The sequence below is a fragment of the Eufriesea mexicana genome, unplaced genomic scaffold, assembly GCF_001483705.2.
Source record: "Eufriesea mexicana isolate 0111107269 unplaced genomic scaffold, ASM148370v2 scaffold3641, whole genome shotgun sequence".
NCBI lineage: Eukaryota > Metazoa > Arthropoda > Insecta > Hymenoptera > Apidae > Eufriesea > Eufriesea mexicana.
Window position 1 is genome coordinate 40,063 of NW_016911643.1, and position 24,674 is coordinate 64,736.

Sequence of the window (24,674 nt, forward strand, 5' to 3'; positions counted from 1 at the left end):
AATAATAAAAAGGAGAAGTTGTAGAAAATCTATCGTAACCAATAATTATAGAGTAATTTGTTCACTTCAGAAGTGATCCTATCTCATAAATCCTTAAACGGTATGCAATTCTTTATAATAAAAATAAGGAGAAAAAAAATAATAAAAAGGAGAAGTTGTAGAAAATCTATCGTAACCATGAAAAGAAGAAACGGTAAGGTAATTATTTCTATACGTTACGATAGCTCATGAAGCATTCAATTAAACAGAAAAAATTTCTTCATAACTTTATAAATATTAGTATTTCTACCAATATTTATTAGAATTTATTAGGACTATCCTGTTTTATTTCCTGTGTATTATCTACTCTAATAGTTATGAACCTATATCTTTTGCACTTCGTATAATAGATTAAATAAAACGATACTGTTATAACAAATTGCTTTATTTTTGTATTCGCAAACCTGATATTACTTTTCGTAAGAAGTGGAGCTTATTTCTCTCGATTCTTATTTCTTCAAAATACTGCACTCCTTGCGTATGTTTCTCTATCATTCCATCTATAAACTCTTGATCCACGAATACTTATTCTCAAATCCTTAATCCTACTTGCTGATCCTTGCTATGCTATTCGCCTTATCCTCGTCTCTTCACTGGTCAAGGTGACTACTGGTCTTGTTAAATCTAGGTTGATGATGATTTCGTTCTTAACGGTTACTTGGGTGATCAATGTATCTATGGAATGTTCTGCACTTTCCTAAGCTTTGATTGTTAACCCTTTGCACTCGAGAGGTGACCCTCAGTCACCATTTCATAAAATTTAGAAGATCGATATTAATTAATATATCAAATTTAACGTAATGTAACAGTGTGCAAGGTATCGAAATCAAATAATTCTACAATTCCATTATTATACAATTCTTTATTTACTGCTCAAAAAAGTATCGTCAGTTTTTTGATATAGAATCTTTGATTTTCTACTCTTCTCTAGCCAAAAAATCGTCGAGTGCAAAGGGTTAATATTCATCTTAAACCTAATTTCCTAACCTAAATTTCTACCTATATTTCTGAAATTATTACCGTACACTATTTTCATTCAATTGGAAACCAAATTTGACAAATTTTCGCGATGTTGCTATAAATTTTCTAAACATCTTACGTAAAGTATTACTAGACCTCGTACAGATGATACAATTTTTCAACCGATTCAATCATTTATTCCGAGGCACGACTATAACCGAAAGGAACTCTCATACAATACTTTCACGCGCATTACATTCACTATGAGTATATGAACATCATGGTTTCTGGTCATTATTAATTTCACAGAGTCACTTGGAAAACGCAGATGCAATGTATAGTCCCAGAGTCATGATATCCTAAAAGAATATGAATTAAAAATAAACTCTTCTCGAACGAAATAATTCGGCAACAATGTTTTGTTGGGTGGAACGTTTGGAGGGTGAGACAGTGTCTAGACTTTACTAGAGATAAGGAATTTCGAAACGTTTCCTCCTTTCCTGTATTTTTCTTTTTTTGTTTAAAAGGAAATTAATCATTCGAAATAAGCATCGATATATTGTACAAGGAAGCTTATACGATTTATATTTTGAAATATACTTACATACTGTAGTTACTATGAAAAGTATGAAGTAAAGTAAAAGTTCTATTGATTAAAAGATACGGTCGCTAATTATCAGTAATTGCTAGACAACGTATCTTCATACAGATACATACACTTACTAACAAAAGTTAAAAAACAAGTTAATCATTTGGGAATTTCGGTGTATTCTCTATCTTCTAAGACACATAGATTGAATCTAAAAATAGTATAATAAAATAACATTCTATACATCAATAAACAATGAGTTTTTTTCCGAACATATTTGTGCAAGGGCCACAATTAAATTGAATCGAAGATATAAGACAAAAGCTGCGTGACATAAGTTAAAAAACGTATTTTATTTAATTTATATAATCACTTTAAATAAAAACAACGATATACAGATATCTGTAATTTTCATAACAGTCTAATAAGGTGTTGGATAACCCTTAGATTTGAGGACTGCATGGCATCTGCATGGTTAATTCGATTAATTGATTCAATTAATCGAACATCAAACTCAGCCGGTATTTCTAACCATATTATCGTGATTTTTTCCATTAAATCTGTTTTATTGGTAAAAAAATGACTTTCCCATTGACGTCGAACGTAATCCCACAGATGATCAATTGGGTTCAAGTCCGGAGATTATCTTGACCACTTGATTACATAAACATTTTGTTCTGCAAGAAACATCTTAACTAAATTAGAAGAATGTTTGGGGTCGTTATCGCGTTGAAATGACTACCTTGGTAACATTTTTTCATTGGAAAATGGCAGCATATGATTTTGTAATATGTCGCAATACACAAATCTATCCATTGTTTCCTTTATTTGTATTAATGGACCAGGGTCGTTATGCGAAAAACAACACCACGCCATTACATTACTGCTACCAAATTTTACTATCGGCTTTAAGTATTTAACATCAAAGTGTTGTCCAGTAAGACGACGCACATTATTATTAGAGTCATTTCCAAACAGGTGGAACTTACTTTCATCGCTCTATAAAATATTTTACCATTCAGTAGTAGTCCAATTAAGGAGTTCTTTAACAAACTCCAATCGAGCTGTTCTATTTTTCTTCGACACAAGTGGTTTCTTGCATGCTTTGAGTGAAAAAAGATTATTTTCATATAAACGACGGCTAACTGTCCTGTTATGAATGTTTTCCAGGCTCAGTTGATTTTCAATTTCAAAAACAGTGTGGAATGGATTCGGCTTCGAGAGCCTTGCAATTCGACGATCTAGATTTTCAGTTGTTTTTCGCAGTCTGCCAGTTCGCGGTGCTGTTTTAACAGTTCCATATTCGTCAAATCGTTTCATGATCTTGGTGACAATGCAAGGCTTCAGACTAAACACGTTTGCTATGTCAATTTTTTTCTTGTTCTTCTTAAACATTTTAACTACTATCAGCTTTTCACAGCGTCTGTTAAACGTTGCCTTCTTGTCATATTTAACACAAACTATAATATGAACTAGACTCAACGATGTCAGAAAGGGAACTAAGTGTTTCGGAATATATTTTTTTACATTATGACAACTTATAGTGAGTACCTTGTATGTTTCTTAACTTATGTCACGCAGATTTTGCCTTATTTCTCTGATTCAATTTAATTGCGGTCCTTGCACAAGCATATTCGAAAAAAAACTCATTGTTTACTGATGTATGGAATGCTATCTTATTATGCCATTATTAGTTTTAACCTATGTCTTGTAGAAGATAGATAATATACCCAAATTACCAAACGATTACGTTGTTTCTTAATTTTTGTCAGTAAGTGTATATGTATAGATACGCAAAATACATTCAAAATGTATGCATGGTATATGCGAGGAAATTTATTTTGTAAGTTAAACTACAGTTTATCATAGTAACTTTTCTCTAATCGTTTTAGAAAATATAGTTACAAGAGCACATTTACAATAGTAGTTACTACATCGAAAATTCTTTTGAACCTTCGAAATGCATAGCTTCCAAAATTAATTTTTGACAATGTATTAAAGGTACTTATTTCTTCATAATATAATATAAAATGTATATGTAGGATATCTTAGTACTAAGGGTCGTAGGAATAAAAGAGAAAGCGTAAGTAGTCTTAGGTCTGTGACTGCCTGCGGAAGGACAAAAGTGATCGTGTGCAAGCAAATTGTATGAAAGGCCATGGATGGCGCATGCAAGAGGACCTATTTCTTATGAAAGTATGAATTTGCATAAAAGACCCACTATCTAATAATTACCGATTATAAACCAGGATTCCTTAAACTACAATTGTGCATCCTGAATACTTTGAATAATTTTTCTAAATTTTTATTTCAACCTCCATAGTTTTAAAGGAACTTGAAATATATATTAGTATTTACATTAAATATTCTATATTTTATATTAAATAGGTAACATAGAGACATTATGAGACTGATGAGATTGTTCTAGGTCTACAAACATTCCGTCATTCCATTATGAATTTCTGGCGTTCCAACATTCAAAATTTATTCTTAAAATGCATGAAATAAAAAAGAAAAGGTTTACTGTAAATATATGATTAATGAACAATTTATTCCATTAGTAATTCCTCAAATAAATTGTTACCGATTTTTAACATTTGTGATAATAATAACTCATAATGAGTAACATCATCCGAATTTTAATTATGTAGGAATTATTCTGCTTGAATCGTTCGTAGATGATGGTTTAGAGGTTCGAAAAATAATGACGCTTTCTTGACAATAATAAGAGATTTATTTCAATAAAAGGATAACACTCGCTTACACAAACTCTCTCACCCACGATATTCTCGGGACTTTCAATGGACTAACTCTCTTTCTCTAAGGATTCTCACTCAAAAATTGTCTCTGTAACTGCCCTCACGCACACTTCTCTCGCACCCTATACGTATACCCTCGCACCCCATTCATTCTAATTCTCAATCTTCCTCACTCGATTAGTTTTGTCACGTTCACCCAAAATTCCTCAATTAGTTATTTTCAAGGCATACTCCTAACTCCACCTCTTATAGTGCCATGCACCTTAAGCCCTTAAGAATATACCTAAACTTTCTCTGCCATAAATAGTCCTTGCACTCGATCTCTTGCACACGGTCATTTTTGTCCTCCCGCACCCACTCACAGCCACTCATTAGCCTAAGACTATGCATTCGCTCTTTTATTATTGTCCCAAATATTCTTCGTATCGTTTCAGAACCATACCTATATTCTATTCCCATAATTACTTATGAAGATTTTATGAAAATTAAAAATAACATAATATAATAATTGAGTATGATATAGTTGGAGAAGAAATAATAAAAATTGTTAAAGTATGGTAATCGCGACCAGTTTATTATGTTTAAGAAACTTCCTGTACGAACATTGAGTCATACCGTGACAAGACATCTCATCCGCGGTCAGTCGGCTTGTAATCGTTAAAAGAAACAGTTCAGTATCTCACCTGTGTTTATAACAGAAATAAATTGAGCACGAGTGCTCAAATTTTCTTCTCCTCGCCGAAATTCTCCAACAAAAATGATTAAAAAGGAAATACAAATTATGTATATAAAACGATATATTTCACTTAATTTTCAAGAAAGTATGAAATATTCTCTCATGGCTAAACAACAATTTATCGATTGATTGCAAATATAACACCGTATTTAAAATATCAGACTACTGTATACTCAAAAATCTGTAATTAAAATGAGTGCAAATTTTATTTGATTTACAAAAGTAGCATAAGTGCGTTTAAGTGCATCAAATAATTGTTGTTATCTGATGAACTGTCTTAATATTTGATTTCTGTAGAAGTTTAAAAAGAGCATATAATGATATTATGACTTTTGTAGCGACCATCATTCTGACCCTCGCCAATAGATATCTTCTAACTTCAAGGAAGTTTGAGAACTTTCTCGCAAATCCTCGGAAAACCTCCGTTTCCTATACATATAACTTCCAGACCTTCCAATAATATCCCCGTCTGAGGCAGGGCCTGCTAGGGTCAATCACAAACGTCTATTTTATTCAAAATTGCTAAGCGCGAAAACCGAGATTATTTGCGATAGTTTTATGAGTGCGTTTACTCATTAGACCGATACTGACATATGGCTGCCCTATATAGTTCAATGTATCGGCAAGTACAATAGAGAAACTGAGAATTTTCGAGAGAAAATGCCTCAGAGCTTGTCTAGGCAAATACCGGACTCCGTAGTCAAATTTCACGAAATTTAATAGTAATCCCAAACTGTACGAACACGCGGAAATAGTTAGAATAGACTTGTTCATGCTCAAATTGATTCGTAATCATTGGGCGAACATTAGAAGTATAAAAAATAACAGCTTAATAAACAGCTCCGTATATACCAATCCGCAATATTTTGAGAAAAGCTGGCACACGGGATACACGCCTCCAGAGGCTTTCGTATATCTTGGTGTCAAGGGTACATCCAGAAGAGCGAAAATATACTTTTGATCTATCATGTGTTGATGTATCATGACTAGGAAAGCAGGTAACACGGCAATTTCGTATAACACAGACGACATTCGTGACAACGCGTCAAAAATTAACACAAAATTATCTAAAATAGATCGAGAACATTCGAACCGTAGAAACACAAAGAAATATTGGTGGCTCGATACGCGTTAAAAGCAACTTGTATATAATTGTTAAGAAACATTGTGTTGGATGACTAACGATTCGTTGGCCCTTAGTCACTAGAAGAACCTAGCTGATAAACGCAGACCTATTTCAGAGTCCAAAAACAATTGACTCATTCTCACTTTCACTAAGGGCCAATGGTCATCTTCACCCCCCTAAAAAATAACATTATATAAGCGCCCACAAAATTTACGAAAGATCAGTTTTCAATACAGTTTCAGCACAGTTTCAGTACAGTTCTAGTTCAGTTCAGTTCAGTCAGTCCCAGTTTCAATTTCTGTTTTGTTTTTTTTTCCTCTCCGCCAACTTGTATTTTTCTAACGTAGCCTTGTTGCTAAAACCCGTGTTGTATATTGAAATCCGGATTCCAACAATTGTAAGCAATCGTGTACCAATAAACAAATGAAACCCAACACGAAATCCTCCTTAGTACGGCGACTAGTATCCCTGACAGGGAAAAGATAAATTCTCGTTTTATTTCCCCTTTTATCTTTCCTACTTAATCATTTTTGCTTTGTTTTTCGTAATTTTCAGATTGCTCGTACTTACTAGTAATGTATAGTACAATCTTGAAATAAATAAAAACATATATACCCCATCTACCTCCTCCTCCCTCATCCACCTCTCTTCCTATTTATTTATTTATCTATTTATTTATTTATTTAGGCCAGCTCCTGTACCTTACCCACTTAATATGAGTATTGGTTTTATGAGAGTGCGAGTGTTGGTTTTATACGTGTAAATCGTACTGAGGTAGAATAAATGAAAGTCATTTGGGATGATATAAATATAATATGTGCGAGTGGAATCTAATGTGAATGTAGATAAAAATGTTTAGAAGAATGTGCCAGAATGAAACAGTTATGTTAAGTGTGAGTAAATAAGAGTGAGAGGGAGCGTGAGATAGAGAAGAATTTTCTATATAATGTGAATCTTTTTGTTTAAAATATTATATTGCGAATTGATGTCAATATTTAAATATTATTATATAAATATATTAATTTATTAATTGTTAAAAAAACGTACAAGAAATTGATTTTCATTTCAATCCACACTTAAAACAAAAGCTGTATAGTTTTTGTGCCTTTCTATACACAGGCAAACACGCATGCTAATATAAGACAGTTCTTAAGTTTATATTATCCTATAGCGATAAGCGCCATAGATTAAATTTGATTTTAAATTGAGTCCTTCACGCTGGAGCCTAAGATAGTCTAACTTTTCATTTGTAACCTTTTGTAAGTTTTTGGTTCTTTTATATGTATGTGGGATTGGAATAAGGACGGCCCTGGAAGAATGGCAAGTGTGTCTGGACCCAGAACGAAAGAGACCGCGCACAAGATAATCGATTTCAATGAATGTTTAGGTTAAAGTGAAAGATTAGATATGCGTGCAGAGTGTTTGAAGGCACCGCGCCCTCCGTGGTTGCGTAGGAAAGAAGTATGATTGTAAAGGAAAGCCTGGGTATGGAAAAGGACAAAATGAATGCTTAAATAAGGGTGCCAGGGCACGGGCGGCAGCAGTCCTTCACGGTCTTCAAGATAGCGTCTAACAAGTAAGAGTCGAGCGTACCCGTAGCGGGGCTCTAGTTTCGTAGCCAATAAGTTTATTGTATTTTAAGAAGCAGTAAAACAACGTTACTTTAGCCAATCCACCCACCCCGATTCCACATGTATATTGTTATTGTATCTAGTTTCTGTTGCATTAAACGTAAGGGTTAACCCTTTGCACTCAAGAGGTGAGCTTCAGTCACCATTTCATAAAATTTGGAAGATATTAACTAACATATCAAATTTAATGTAATGTAACAGTGTACTGTGAGAAGAGTCTTTATTTGGACAGCGCCACCTTGCACAAAGATCTATACTGCTTGGAGGAAGCAGTCAGTCTATCAGTCTCCGAAGCAGGATCGAGTGACGCAATGGGTCTTCACAAAACCCTGGCTCAAGGTTTTGACGGAACACTCTATCGATAATTCACCATCACGCATGTCGCAGACTCAAGCCTCCGCGCATTTGTACAGAATAAAATATAATTCAAGTTTAAAGTCAAATTTTTATAAACCTCGATCGTTTTACTACTGTACGAGATATCGAAATCAAATAATTCTTCAATTCTATTAATATACAATTCTTTATTTTCTACTCAAAAAAGTATTGTCAGTTTTTTTTAGTAGAGAATCTTTGATTTTCTACTCTTCTCTAGCCAAAAAATCGTCGAGTGCAAAGGGTTAAATTGGAATTGGAATTGGCCTGCTAGGGTAGCTTTACTGATGAGTCCACTAGCAGGCCCGGGACGAAACGCATCCCTTTCTTTTCCTATCGTCCCTACTAGCTACACCGCTACAATACCTGCGACAAACGGATTTCAAAGGGGAAGGACTCCTTACGCTTTATTATGCATTATGTATGTTTATATATTATTCATTACGTTTATGTTATTCATATAGAAAGGTATATTATGTATCCATAATGTACCTGACCATATGGACTCAAACTGATATGTAAATAGACGATATGCAAGTTTAAATTATTCAACAAAAGTTTTATATATATAAGTTCAACCTACACGAAGTACCAATTTATTTAATAATTTTAATCTTCATATAATGCTAATAAGTATTATATGATCAATGATAATGAATATGAAGGTTATTATCGTTTTACATTTTCTGATTATATTTATTATCCTATTAGAGACGAAATTTATTATTGAATAGAATTTTTTAAAATGTCTTGTAAGTCCTTCATTACAATGGAAAGAACTTAATTATTATTCATGTAGTCAGAGTACAAAGCGAATGCACCTAATAAATATTTTATATGCATGCAAAAATTTATCCAACAAAATTTGTACGATGCTGAAACGGTTGTTATATGCAGTAACTTAATCATTTCTCACATAAAGTGATTCAGGAAAAAGATCACTTTTATTATTTGTTTTGAAAGTGATAAGCTTTTCAGCTTCTCATAGCAACTCTTAAGGGGATAGGACAGTTCGACGCGTTCAAAAATTATTGATACTTTAAAGAAACACCGGAGAAAAAATAATCGCTTAATTAATAAGCTTTTGTGACTTGTTTCGATATATTATAAGCTATGTAAAATAACATTAAAATTTCAAAAAATGCATCTTATTTAGCTTTGTAACGTCATCATTCTCAAGTAACTTTTTTCAATTTGGCCTTTTGGTGTGCAAAATAGCAACCAAATGAGGTTAGTGACATAAAAAAATCAAAAAGAACTTGAAACTATGATATAACGTTGGAACATTCCAATTTTCGTACAAATTAGCCAAATCGCAGCTATTTTATAGTTAATCCATCGAATTATTACAAAAAATTTCGTCATTTTTTGTTGATAACTTTTGAAATTGTTAACAATTTAAATAAAATTGGACGTCAATACCTAATAAATATTATAATAAAGATATATGCGAAATTTCATAGTAATTAGTCTCGAGACTAATAGATCTCGAGATATCTTGCACACCGTTTCTAGGAATATAGTTTCGAGAAAAACGAGTTTGATATTTCGGAACGTAATATTTCATACGTATCCTTCATTTTTCACTAATCGGTCATTGCTACCTCATACATATGATTATCTGCTTCGACTTTAGTCTATTGCACGGCTGATAGACTGGATCTATCTACGGGCTATTCGACTTTTTTAAATTTTTGAACGATCATCTATTAGGCGCTTTAATCATTTTTTGTTGAGTGTGACGCATAGTGCAGTAGCTAATGGCCTTATGATAAAATTCATAGTGCTCATATTTCACAAAACACTGGAAAAGTCTTTATCGAAAATATTTGCAGCAATATAAATAGCAATTTTCGCGTTTGTAATAACGCTAAATGAACTTTATTGAAACTAAACGCTAAACAGTATTATCAAAATTTCGTTTTTAATAATATTGAAAATAATATAAAATAATATTAAATAATATTATCACAATTTTGGGTCAATCCATCCAAAGCAGACCAAAAATAGCCATATATAATGTCGACTAATCGACTTTTCTGATATTACGAGTTATAAAAGCGATTCCATGTTGATATACTATCACGTGGTCATTATACATGTATCGATGCGTTATGACATGCAAAATCGCGAATCAATTTTGACTTTCGTACATCCAAAAATAATTTTTTTTAAAAACTAGGACCTTTCGTATATTTCTTTTTAAGACAAAAAACTGAATCGATTTTTTCAAAATTTCAAACTGCTCTGCCCTCCTAAAACAACAACCATGAATTACAACATGAAACTACTCAAGATCGTTAAGATCATTGAAGATCAGTTATTTTTAAAATATTCTGCATTTGTAACTATATGGGATAAAACATTCAGTTGTAACTATTTCAAGTGATATTAAAGTATAAATTCAACTATCAATTAGCTGTGATTATAATTAATTATAAAATGAATTATTGTACAACTAATAATTAGATATTTGTACAGTCATTACTATTTGAAAATGTTAGTTGAAAAAAGCAAAATAAAGAACAGTACCGTCCATGAAAACTTCAATATAATAAGTTACTATTATACTTCAGTACAGTCCAGTACGTTCCATGGCAATAAGCCTGATTATCATAAATTAGCAATTGAAACTCTCAATGTACTATACGAATAGCTATATTCCATTGCCAATTAATAATTTAATTATATATGTAATCATAAAAATTAATTGACTTTACATGTGTATGCCAATCAGGTACGTATAAATTAGCTTTTCAATAAATTCAGTTGCGTGAATATAATGTCTGAAATGAAATGTAAATAGGATGCAGGTGACTGCATTCGGAGAAAATATATTGCAAAGGAATTGTGATTATTGAAACCGAAATATAACACACAACCGATCGAATAATCGAATAATTATATTTTTCTATTAAGCCCTTAAGCATTTATGACATACATGTAAGTAGAAATTAAACGATGGTGATGTTTATTAATAACAATTGATTAACAATATTATGAAGATGTGCTAGTGACAATAAAACTACGAATTATCCAGTGACACGACTCTGAACAACTCTTGGGTTATTTTAATAGTTTTACTCAATTTCTCGTAACGCTCTACACTATACTACAACACTCAACTCTGTCCTCTGCTCAACTCTAACTCACAAATCTGCCTTCCGATCGTCCTCGGCGTACTTTTTATTTCTTCGCCACCATACACATGCTTTCCGATATTTTCAATCATGACATGATCAAATATGGTCATAATATGGCTCGACGTATCACCCAGGGTTTTCCCCAACGGACTTGGACTCTACACCTTAGACTCTCGCTCTCTCTAGACATTCGTAAATCTACGTATACATCATGGAAAAGGTACGATACTACACGTACATTATGCTTGAAGCCAATTCACAGCGGAATATCGAATATATACAGATTATCAATGCTTTTCTAGGTATCTCAACGTTTATATTTGTGACAATCATTTTTACATACTTGCCACCAGAATGTTTCGAGGAAGTTCGAGCTTTTTCGAAAGTGCTCAGCGAACACTCAGCTTCCTACAAGTGGAAGTTGTCGACGTGCCACTGACATCCTCGCGTCTGTGGCACGAACCTTCTAGCTTGTCTTACTCAGGAGTCCACTAGAGCAGGCTCAAGACGAAACGCACCTTTTTTTTCCCATTTTCCTCTCGTCAGTCTCTTTCACACCCACTTTTTGTTCTGAAGAGCTCCCTCATACTATATATATCTTAATTTATGTATTGAATTAGAATTATACAAATATAAGTGATCTAAAAACATCGTCCAGACGATAAATGATGATCAACAGCAGCAGGATATTAACCTTTTGCACTCGACGATTTTTTGGCTAGAGAAGAGTCGAAAATCAAAGATTCTCTGTTAAAAAATTAACGATACTTTTTTGAGCAGTAAATAAAGAATTGTATAGTAATAGAATTGTAGAATTATTTGATTTCGATACCTTGCACACTGTTACAGTGCATTAAATTTGATATATTAATTAATACCCATTTTGCAAATTTTATCAAATGGTGACTGAGGACACCTCTCGAGTGCAAAGGGTTAAGACTTTTACAGTCCCTAAATACTTGAAAGATTTTGGAGCCAGTCCATTAAATTTGATATATTAATTAATACCCATCTTGCAAATTTTATGAAATGGTGACTGAGGGCACCTCTCGAGTGCAAAGGGTTAAGACTTTTACAGTCCCTAAATACTTGAAAGATTTTGGAGCCTCCTTATGCAGAGGATTTACTCCCACATAACATCTTTTCTCATTTTTCTATCAAACAATTCGCAGATATCAATTGTATATCGTCAATAGGTCGTCCGCAATTGGCGATGGTTTATGACGAACCAAATTTCTTGAGGAACGTTGTGTTTATAGTGGACTGTATATTTTGTAATAGTTCCGGATAACTCTTCTGAACTCTTCGAATGTTATTTGCTGACTGACTGGTACTGACCAAACTAACTTGTGCGATGCACGATCTTTCGGAGCCCATGGTTTCCAAAGGGAAATCGGTTTTCCCATTGGTGGTTGACAGGACCGAGGGTGGGCCCTCGGTCCGCGAATCAGATGCCCCCAAAGAAGGGAGGACCGTCTTCCGCGACCAGGTCTGCCGGTGGAGGAAGCCTCTCCTTCAAAGGGGGTTGCTGGTGGATCACCCGCACATTCGTGATCCTTCCTGAAGGACCTGTTACTTTATGGCTCCGAAAGTCGCGACATCGCACATGGCCTGGTCCCTTTCTTTGCAGGTCTATTCTCAGCCAAATCCTAAGTACTGTTGCCTGCTTTCTAACATTAATGGCTAAAGAATGCCTCGTGTCCGGTGACCCGAGGAAAATAAAGAATTGTTTCAAAATGCATTGAAAATGAAGATAGAAAGGACACGGAACTTGAACTAAAACAGCAATTAGAATCTGGCTGCCAGAAGACCCTAACGGTCTTCTGGGTTTATTCTAAACAAAGGGCCGAATGAAATACCGGCACGACATTCCAAGGTTTAACATCAATAGTACCTGAGTTAAAATGGATTTGTTATGAGTCTTTCATAGTTGTACGACCAAAAGAAAAAAGAAATTTTTTATCACTTCATTTCCTTCTTTGTCTTACATGCACATGCACACAAACATTGTGTATATATATATACACCAGATGTACATGAAAGATTTAAAAATTTAGAGAATCTTTAAGGGGCTCATACTTTCCTTGATATCCTAAGAACTTACTTTGTTAATTGGTTAATGCAGCATTAATGATCAGATAAAGCGGGAGAAAGAGGGGGGAGGGGGGAGAAGTGAATGTTATAAAATGGATATTGGTTCTGAGAGAATGTAAAGAGTATTTGGAATAGATGAGCGGGTAAAGTGTTTCTAAGGCATGAAAGAAGAGTGCTTGAACGAAATGAGAGAATGTTTAAACTAAGGCGTGAAAAATGAGGAATTGAGATGCCGCCAGACTGAGGAATTTTGGGTGAACGTGAGAAAATGCATTGAGCGAGAGAGGTTAAGAATTAGAACGAAAGGGAATGAATGCATGAGAGAATATAGGATGCGAGAGAAGCGGACGTGAGTCTAGTGAGAGTTCTCAGAGCATCGTGAGCGAGTGTTGTCTTTTATTTAAAATAAAACTGTAATAATGTAAATGAAACAACTGTAATTGTGATTATGTGAATTATTACGATACAATAATTGTTACCAAAGAAGTCTTTTTACTTTTCAAACCTCTAAACTTCATTACCCACGTGGGATTTAATAAAAATAATTCCCTGCAAAATCATAATTGAAATGAAAACGATTCTTATTATTAGAACAATATTTTGGTTACTTTTCGATAATCGAAGTTTTGGTAATTGAATTTTCAGTTAACTCATTTGCATCATTCGAAAAAGCGGAAAATTGGGCCATATCACCAAATTTTTTTTTATTGTATAAAGATAAAAATATTTCAAAATGATAAAAAAAACGAAAAACAAAATGACGTGCACAAAGAATTTATAATTTTACTTAGTTCAACGAAGTTATACATGGAAAATAATTTGAGAAATTAAATTTAATAGTTTCACACAGTGTGATAGTACTTGAGGTGGTCAATACATATAGCCACACATCAGTTATCACACTGATAAAATGAATCTTTTCCCCTTTTTTGTGAGAAACAGACTACACAACATTTACGAGCTTCCTCTAATGAAGTTGTTTCAATGGGTATTAGAAAATGTTGGCCAGTATATCTCGATGGAGATGATAAACATGGTGTAATTTCTCGTGTTGCTGATGCTTTTATTTTTGGTTTATTTTGTTCAATTATTTCTTCTGTTAATTTTTGCTCGAAGACGTGAAATACTCTATCTTTATGAATAATTTTGAAAATAACGCAATTGTTCAAAATGATCATATCAAGACAATAAAAAAATACTTTTTATAAACCTTCTGAATTATATAATTATTTTAATTAGAATTAAATAACATGGAATTTGCTAAGAATTTAATTTCCTCCATCAACTCCACCTATGCATTTATCGTAATCCAACACAACTGTTGGCTTTACAATGTTTTCTTCACTTTTGTAATTTTCTTTTCCTGTCTCAGCGAACTCTAAATTATGCACTGTTGATAACATTACAATGTCCTTTTTATCTTTCCATTTTATGGCGAAAATATTTTTGCTTTAGAGTATAATAACTTTACCTCGTTGCAACTTTATATTTTCTAGAACTTTAGGCATTCCTTTCCTATCGATTCTCGTCATGTCACAAACATTTGCTTTTAATTTATATAATTTATTATATTAATCAGGGTTACTGTACCAATTGTTAATATATAAACAATAACCACTTCGTAACAATTTGCTTTCTGCCATCATGTCTAGAACAATTTTCGTGCTCGTTAGTTCTCTCTTACCCTTATCCTTTCATATATATATATATCCTAAAATTATGTATATATTTTGCTCGGGAGTTGAATAGTTTACAGAATCGTATTTCAAATCTGGTTCTCTTTGATTTATTACATTGAATATAAGAAATCCTGCTTCTACATTTCATCAGCGACTCATCTAAAGAAACATCTTTACCAGGCGTGTATACTTCTTTGAATAATTTTGAGATCATATCAATCACCGGTCTTATTTTATGTAACGGATCATCTTGTTGCAAGAATTTATTTGCAAAGTGCAAATTTCTTGGGATTGACATAAACCTATTTCCAAACATTATTGTTCCGATGTACGATGTTTCAATACTCTTGTCCGTGCTCCAATAACTTTGTAACGTAGGTTTATGAATCAGAGATATTAATATCATCGGTGAAAAATAAACTTTCAATTCCTCTACAGAAATTTTTGTGAAACTCGGATCGATTTTACCAAATCGATTAATTTACAATACAATGTGTTCAAGAATTTCCTCCGTTAAAAATAATCCCTAAACGTTCTCTCTAGTAAAATTTGTAATATCCTTATTTAGACCACTAACAAATATAAATTGATGGAATTTAAGTTAATCATTTTCTTCTTCCTATCCAAAATTACTTGCACTTTGATCACTATCACTATCGTCATTATCAGAAGGTATCGCAATAACACGTCTACGTTTTGTGGGTCTAATTATTTCTTTACTACTATTCGAATCAAAATCCTCTATTTTTATCAGTTTTTTGTTATTGCTTTTACTCGGAAAAATACTTTAATCCGTTTGTAATCATCGCTATTCACTAACTGCGTGCATGCGTTTTGTGACTATGCGTGTTAATGTTTTATTCTTATGCATAAAGAACTAGCTCGCATATCTACGCTTTAGTGATAATGGCCAGGAAAATTCTTCGCATATATGGGCTTATGGTGCAAATGGGTTAATCGATAGTTCCATTAATTATAGTTCCGATCTTTAAATATCTGCTATATTACTTTTCTATTTTATTAGAAAACCCGCTTTTGCTTCCGTCCAAGTATTTTTATGTATGGTACTATAAAAAATCAGGAAAGACAGATTACATTAATATTTTTGTATTCAAGAAAACAAATGTACGTATCACTTTGTGTCGATAAACAGAACAGTCTCGTTACCTAGCTAGCGTTTATGATCAACGAGTTTGAGCAATATTGCCTTTGACGACTGCACTTTTACGATACGTGCATACATTGACGTTGTTATCGAGTTTCTTGATTCCACTGTACTGTAATATTATAATCTTCTTAACGTCTTCGGTAGCTGTTGTGTCACTTCGTGTCACTACACACGTTGACGGTATGACACACGCGAAACTTATCTATTCTAACTATATCGTTGATGGTCACTGACTAGGTTTAAACATGTGAAATTCTATGCACGTGGTCATGAGATGTCGCTGGCAACCATGAAAACATGAGAGGCTAGCTGGTCGTTTATTTTCAGGTTGTCTGGTTTATGGTCTCCTGTTGATCAAATCGTCGGGGATTGAACTACAGTTAGTATTTACTTACAATAAGTAATAATTTCTTAATGGCCATGTCTATTTTAACACAGTTTCGATTTTACGTAAAATTTCCTTTATCCGATATTAACTCGAATTTCTGTAAATGCGTGTATATTCGTGTTTTTTTTTAAATATCAATTTTTCTGCGCTGCTGGTTACGATATATTATTAAGCACTGCAATTACTTGCTAAATCGATAATGTAATGTTTCAGAACTTTTTTAATTTTCAGAAATATTCAGAAATTCAGTTCTTAAGGAATTAAACAGAACTTAACCTTTGATAATCGTATCATTATATAATAAAACGTCGATTAAGGGAATCAAAACATGACATAACTTTATTCTTCTATTGAAGGAGATTGTTTTTATGTATAATTTCACAAATTTTCTTAATGTTCATTTCAGACTTCCAGTTCTTCTTAGCTGCCAGTTGAGTGACATTTCTTCGGAACCGGTAAAATCGACAACTTATAGGAATCAGACACGTTTGTAGAAAGAAAAGCAGCTGCAGTTTCATAGAGACATCGTGCATACGATGGATAGTGATCAAATAATTAGAAGGTAAGAAGTAAATGTAAACATAATTCCTATGACGAGATTTTTCTTACTTATTATTAGACAATAAAATTCAGAAGTTTTAATAATCGGATTTTCGGTTAATCAACGTTTCGATAATCCATCATTACGTTAATATGGATTTCCATAATTGAGGTTTTCCCGTTACGATATTACAATAGTAATGCTACTGTATGCGATAAATTAACGCAAAAAAATTCCTTTATAGATGTAATTGTAAGGTATAATAATTGGTAAGGATGTAATTCAACAATTAAACTTTTAATTGAGAATATAAAGTGTATTATAATATAGTATACTATGAACCGATAGAAAAAGAGTTATCGTCATATAACTATTTTTATTGTATGACTCTTGTTTTATGAAACAAACTACTATTTTGTTCTGGGAATATCATATACAGTGTGTCCCATTTTAATTTACAGGACAATTATCTCGATAGGTACTGAAAATACGAAAAAATATTTCGGACGAAAGTGTTGGATATAGAGAACATATCGTAATAACAATTATTTGACTGTAAAATTACCCTAGAAAACTCTATGAAGACGTTTACATTTTTAAATAAAATTCTACATTTTTTACTACGTATTCTTGGAGCTGATATTGAGACATTTTCAAAACGCTGCTGTGTGTATTTTGCTTAAGCCGTTGTCAAGGTATTAACACTCGCTCAGCCGTCACCGGGTCACCATTGACCCGAAATTTCAACGTAGCAAAGGAATGACGTCTGTAGGCCCTACTCTTATCGTTATAACATAAATAACTAACTGCGTAGAGAGTTCAAACGTCTTCAGCTAGCAATATTCGGTGTAACAGCGAAAAGAAACGATCGGTCAAATATGTTTTCATTTTATAAATTTTCACAATGTTCACAAATATAGTGTGAAATATGCCAAATGTTCAGAATTTATATGTAAAAAGACACGCAATAAAACATAATAACGTTGTATATATCCAGTGCACGTAAATGAAAAATATATTTATAAAATTTGACATTTCTTTAGCAAACAACTCTTCTCTGCATATTATAGATATTATTAGATAATATCCTGCACCAAACAGTTAGGTGCAAATCAAGTATAGTAAAAATTTAGATATGGGTTAAAAATGACCCGGTGTCATTTTTAAAATGACAGAAAAAAGTTTTCTATCCTTTGTAACGTTGTTATATTATTTGTTTTCTCATATGCTTCCACAATTTTTGTTTCATATTTTTCAACGCGAAAGGTTTTCTTCTGTAAATAGCCCTACATAAAAATATCTAGATGTATTAGTCCAGTGAACGAGATGGAAACTCTACAGTTTCGCCCTTACCAAGTCAACCATTTATGTCGGAGAGTTCTAATTTCCTGCTCTATGTTGCTACACGCTTCTAGCAACATCTGTTGTTCTGGTATCAGAATAAAACTAATGGTTGAAGGTACTTCCTTCTAAGCAGCTATAAGGAAAGCGCGTGTAATCATTGTGAAAGAATATCCAAGTACAATAAATATAACCCATCCGGCGTATTTAATAACAATTTAAGTGACGCTAATGCCGGTTTCGCGTCAACCTTAAATGTTATTATCTTGGCAATGGCTTACACAAAATACACTCATGGTCAGTATTTTGAAAACACGGTTCGACGCCGACTACAAGAATATGCAGTAAAATGTATACGATTGGAAATGATAGGATACAAATTTAAACGTGTTCTTCGTGTATCTTTCCAGAGTAATCGTAAGATCAAATAATCATTATGCTATGTCCCACTCTATACTCGACAACCTTCGATTGAAACAGTTTTTCGTATCTTCAGAACCATCCGAGATAATTGCCATGTAAGATTCAAATAGCACAACCTATATATCTAATATGATAATATGATATTTATTAATTACTTCTGCATTTCACTCAGCATTTAATTTGGAATTATTTAACTATTATATTCTTAAATAAAATTGAACTATATAAAGTGACAATTTTCGCACGTGTGCCGCATATGTTCCTTTATCCTGCTTTTCCTTAAGTATACTCCATTTTTTGCTTAAAATGATTTTGTTTCTTCCTGTCAATTCGGTAATCATTTATCTGCCATAATTGGCCATTTTTTAATTATCTTTGCTTCCCAAAAGAAAATTCTATTAAAATCGTAAACTATGCGATAGAACATTTATTATATTCGTTAGAAATATTTTTTACAGTTTCAAAAATAGGTTTTTCCCGAAACTCGTATTTGTAAGATGGTATAAGAAAAAAACCTTGTTCTTTTCTGTAGCTTTATAGCCAGACAATTATATCTCTCACAAAAATCGAATAACTCGTTTCAACAAAGGTTATATTTAAAACATGTTTCAAAGGAAGTTTATGACCATAACAGCAAACTTTTCCCCCCTTATTTCGATGAACTTATAATAACTCACGATGACAAAATTGTTTTAGATGATTTAATAAAACAATCACACAAATATCCAAACAATTTATAACGACTAATAATTAGACTTTCATTCCTTTATTATAATAATAATGTTAAATTAATATGTTTAATAACTTAAAAATAAAACAAAATTTAAATATTAAATTCAAGCTACGGGGAATCGATATTTGATATATGTATATCAACCTGTAGCTTATAGAGTTCCACATTACTATTTCGTCGAATTAACAATGAACAGTTCTCACGATAATATACGGTGTCTCAAAATTCACGCAAGATTTAAATTTTGCGCCATTTGTGCGGTAAAGGGTTGCCGACGAAAAGAAAGACAAGGTGACAGCTGACAGTTTAGGGTTATTAAAAATGGAGCGCTACGCGAAGGAATAGTACTTCATTGTTAAGCAATATTTACAATTTTTAAATAAAGATCTGTCTTCTATTAAAATTACTTATTACGTGAATTTTGAAACACCATATATAAGGTAGCTCACCACGTATTGCCATCTAGATATACGTCATTACTATTACGCACAGAGAAAAATGTTTCGGATGAAGTCGAATGGCTTTGAGAGAGGCATATTCTGATGGTACTAGTCCATCTACAAAAAACTAGTACCATGAGAATATGCCTCTCTCAAAACCATTCAACTTCATCCGAAACATTTTTTGCTAATAATAATGACGTATATCTAGGTGGCAATAGGTGGTGACCCACCCTGTATACGCGGTATGGTCGAATGAAGAGAGTTTTTGTCGTAGCGAGTAGCAGGTGCATGAATGGAGTAGTAGAGAATAAAATCACTGTCGGCACAATTAATGAGTGTTTAGAAAAGTAAGACTGTGGATCATGAGAATATTTTTATTAAATAATCAGCAATGCGTGAAGAGCGAACGATTCCGTAAAAATGCTTCTAGAGCTTTCGCGTGTTTGGCAATGTGAAGAATGAACGAGTATAAAAGAGTATTCTTAATGATACGAGGAGCAGAATGCGAGTACGAGCGTGTTAAGATAGTTATGCGTGAGCGCTGGCAACAATTATCGTGTATTTTTTAAATTAATAATAAAATATAATAAACCTACATATGTTTGTAACCTTGTTATTGAATTGTACTATGGTGTTATTATAATCCGTAAATGTGTTTTATCTAACTACATTCTAATTGATAAAAAGAAACAAAATTTCGTATATTTTCCGTTATTAACACTTTACTGACCGGTAGCGGGTCGACATCCTATGCCCTTTTCACCGGCCACTCAGCCGCAGATCTTCCCTGACATCGACTCTGTTTCGGATTAAACTGTCGCGCGGGAATATATGCGCTTTTTAATGCTCAAAAAAGTAATTTCCAAAATTTTATAAAAATTTGGGAGCTTACAAAGTAAAGCAACTAGTATCACAATACAAAGTAACAAATGCTTGCTAATTGCCATAGTAACCGATTAATCGACCACCAGTCGGTGAGCGTTGAGGACAAAATGTCGATTAATCGGCTACCGGTCGGTAAAGTGTTAACTATGTCTACTTATCCTGCCTATCTCTATCTACCACTCAAATAACCATTTCTAAATTTTGTATAAAAAATTCAGCATTCGACGTTACCGCTTTCGTTATATGATTATTTTTCTTATTATTCTCATTATTATAAACTTTTCTTATTATGTACATAAAATCAATTTCTCAATATCTATATTTTCCCTTACACCTACCTGTATTTCTTTTAATTGTAAGATTTATTTTGCTTCGTCTATCAAAATCTGCATTATTATTATAAAAGAGCCCGTAAAAGATGGAAGCCCGTGAAACCTATATACGACATTTACATATATCGTATCACAATTAAGAATAATTAAAATTTAATTTAATAATTCATTGCTATTTATTAAAATAGTTACTTATATTTTACTAAAAAGTTGCTTATATAAATTTTATTCTTTATAATTTTGATATTCAAATGTCTTCTAGCGTATACTGCGCTGTATCAGTAGTAATCAGATGACAATTATATAGAGAAAAATTTTAAAAGAAAATTATAAGTTTTTATTATGCGTTCTTCTGGTCAATTGAAGAATTTTAAGGCGTTTTAAAAGTTTCATGAATATATTGGAATATCAAATAGAAGCAATATATCAGGTCAAGAATGCTTTTCTAGCTAAATATACTTTCTAAATTTAACGTATATATAGTTCGTGACTTTAGACATTCGTCAAATTTAACGAATGTCCCATGAAGAATGACTGCAGTTATTCTTCAAATCTTACTGATCACTTTTTCCTTACTGATTTGCTATTATAATCCTATAACCATTGTATTGAATGGTTCAAGGTTGGTAAACAGTATTATTTCATTTTTATTAAAGTATTCAGTCTGTACATGAGAGTACACCATTCTTGAAAATATAATATATATATCGTACAACATTACAGTAGTGAATAAATGTTAACACTTACACGTATTCAATCCTGCTGTGTAAATAACTTCCATCTGGCCATAACAAGTAACACGAAACCCTTGTTTTCCCATCCAAATATCTAGAATTAATCGATAAATTTTTCATTAAATCATACCTTTTAATAATAATTTCTAATTTTATATTATTAAAATATATATCTAATATAATTAAAAAGAAATTATATATTCCAAAAAAAATTTTTCTAAAATTCGAAATAAAATCACTTGTTAGCCAACTCGACATTTATACCTTTGACACGAAAAACCAAATATTAAATTATGTTTAACATAACACACGAGTCGAAACGCCATTAGTATCTACAAATTCTGATATATATTGTGGAGAACATTTTATTTTTGCAACAAACAAATATTTAGCGCAATATTATCAGTATTAAGTCTTTATATAAATACCACCGGTTTGGAAATGCTTATTATACAAAATTTTATCGCGATATGCATCGATAATGTGCCAAACAAGAAGCAAACATTTATGTTAAATACATAAATTCATGCATTAATTATGCATTTCGACAGAAAAATTTTTAAAAATTCAAAAATTACATTTAATCGCTTTAACCTGTAAGTGGTTCATATAAGAGTAGTGTCAATTTAATTTTTAGTTTCTCCTTCATCAAACACCAATTGTAATAAATTGAATGAAAATCGATATGGAACTAAGAGAAGTACCTAAGTGCTTCTGATAAGCCAAAGAAAACCATATTAATTCGTTCTATATCAACGTCCCTTTAATATCGACCAACAATGATTCCGTAACTTTCTCTTATCTCTATTCCCACTACTTAAACAGCCCAAATAAGAAATTGTCGTTCATCAAGTCCAACCGTAAGGGGAAGAGAAGAGAGGGTTGGGGTAAAATGAGTTTATCACTCGGTGGCCGATTGTACTTTATTCCTTTGGATACGATATTCACACGCCGCTGTCATCTCTCGCGTAAAATCATCTTATCGGTAACCAGAGCTCGCATACTTTTACATACTCTTACACAATTGATATTAACACTAGATCTACCAAGGGGGGTCAAAATGACTTGTTTGACACTTCTTATAATTAGTATTCATTTTCAATACATTTTGTTTCCTAAAATTTTATATGACTTTTTCTAAAATATGCAAATAATTAATTCTGTAAAGCAGTTTTCTTTTTTTTTTTATCTATTTGGTGTAAAATTTTATGCAGTATACCTCCATATACCGAGATGAGTCATCTTGACCATCCACGGAACGTAGGTAAACTTGTGATTTTAGAAGTTTCTCATATCATCTTTACATAGTTCAAATACATTTTTGGAAAACCAAGTATATTTTCGTACATGTACGTTGTACAAAATTACTATAAAAGACATATATTATGTAGTATCGCAAGTTTTCATGTACACCGTTACAAAACCAGAGGGATATTTCGATGAAACGTAAACGGTGTCAAATAGCATATTGTATTAATAATAAAACGAAAAATATTTGTGGTACATGTCATAAACGAGTCTGTGGTAGATGCTCTGCTAAAATAATTGTAACTTGCAAAAAATGTCTTTGACTTTTATGTGTAATTATTTTTTAAATTATTGTTATTACATTACTATTGTTATTCAGTATATATTCAATTTTCGTCCAGAAAATAGAAAAATACATAAAAACGTAAAAATTGCTATGTCTTTTCTTAAATGACTTGTGAATTTATGAAACAAGTCATTTTGACCTCCCCGGTAGAAGTAGGTATACGTCAATCGTCGGTTATTCTAGTGTTAATAAAATAAGTACAATGACAAAATGAATAAGAAAATAAACGTGTTACTTTGTGGTTTGTAAAACTGGAAATAAAAAAAAAATATGAAAGATCAGTGCAATTAAAAAAAAAATGAAATTTTTGTTATAATTCATTTTCTGTTATTTATGTTCTATTATTTTGTAATGACTTAATCAAATCATCACAATTCAAATGTATTCTAAATATGGAATCAATTGACATACTTTGAATTGAATAAATTACGCTGTGATAATTATTCAAACTTTAATCGATATGCTCTGAGAGATAGTTATGCAATGTGCAGCGATAACCTTATATATATATATATACACATGGAGGAGGAGGGATATGTCTCCCACAATTATTATTACATTTATAGCGTCATGTATGTATATATATATAACAATTTTGGAGTATACGCGATCAACGTTAAGACTAAATGTAAAGTTGATAATTACATACATGACGCTATAAAGACTAAATGTAAAGTTGATAATTACGATGTAGGAACTCAACTGACCGACTATCAACTTGGAATAAAATCGTCTAGCTAATAGAGTAGTCGATAGGCTAACTGACTAATCAACCGCCAGGCCAACAGCAATGAACCACTAGCTAACTAAATATTGTTGTTAAAAACCAACTGACTATATTGTCGAAAATCGACTAACAAACTAACTGATTAACGAACCGTTTTGTGGTACATCCAAATCCTATCGATTTACTTCCTAAATTAAATTTATTATAAAAATAGTATAGATTAAAAAATATGTT

The 24,674-nt window shown here is 32.3% G+C and overlaps 1 protein-coding gene across 1 annotated transcript in view; it reads right to left on the reverse strand.

Moving 5' to 3' along the window:
• Positions 1 to 23,361, reverse strand: part of LOC108551039 (tachykinin-like peptides receptor 86C) — a 34,967-nt gene extending 11,606 nt beyond the window's left edge. Inside the window, exons 1-2 of the mRNA XM_017905038.1 lie at positions 23,339 to 23,361; positions 22,133 to 22,213 (exon numbers count right to left, since the gene is read on the reverse strand). Coding sequence (XP_017760527.1) covers positions 22,133 to 22,213; positions 23,339 to 23,361 — 104 coding nt within the window. The remainder of the gene's footprint in view (positions 1 to 22,132; positions 22,214 to 23,338) is intronic.
• Positions 23,362 to 24,674: the final 1,313 nt, after the last annotated feature.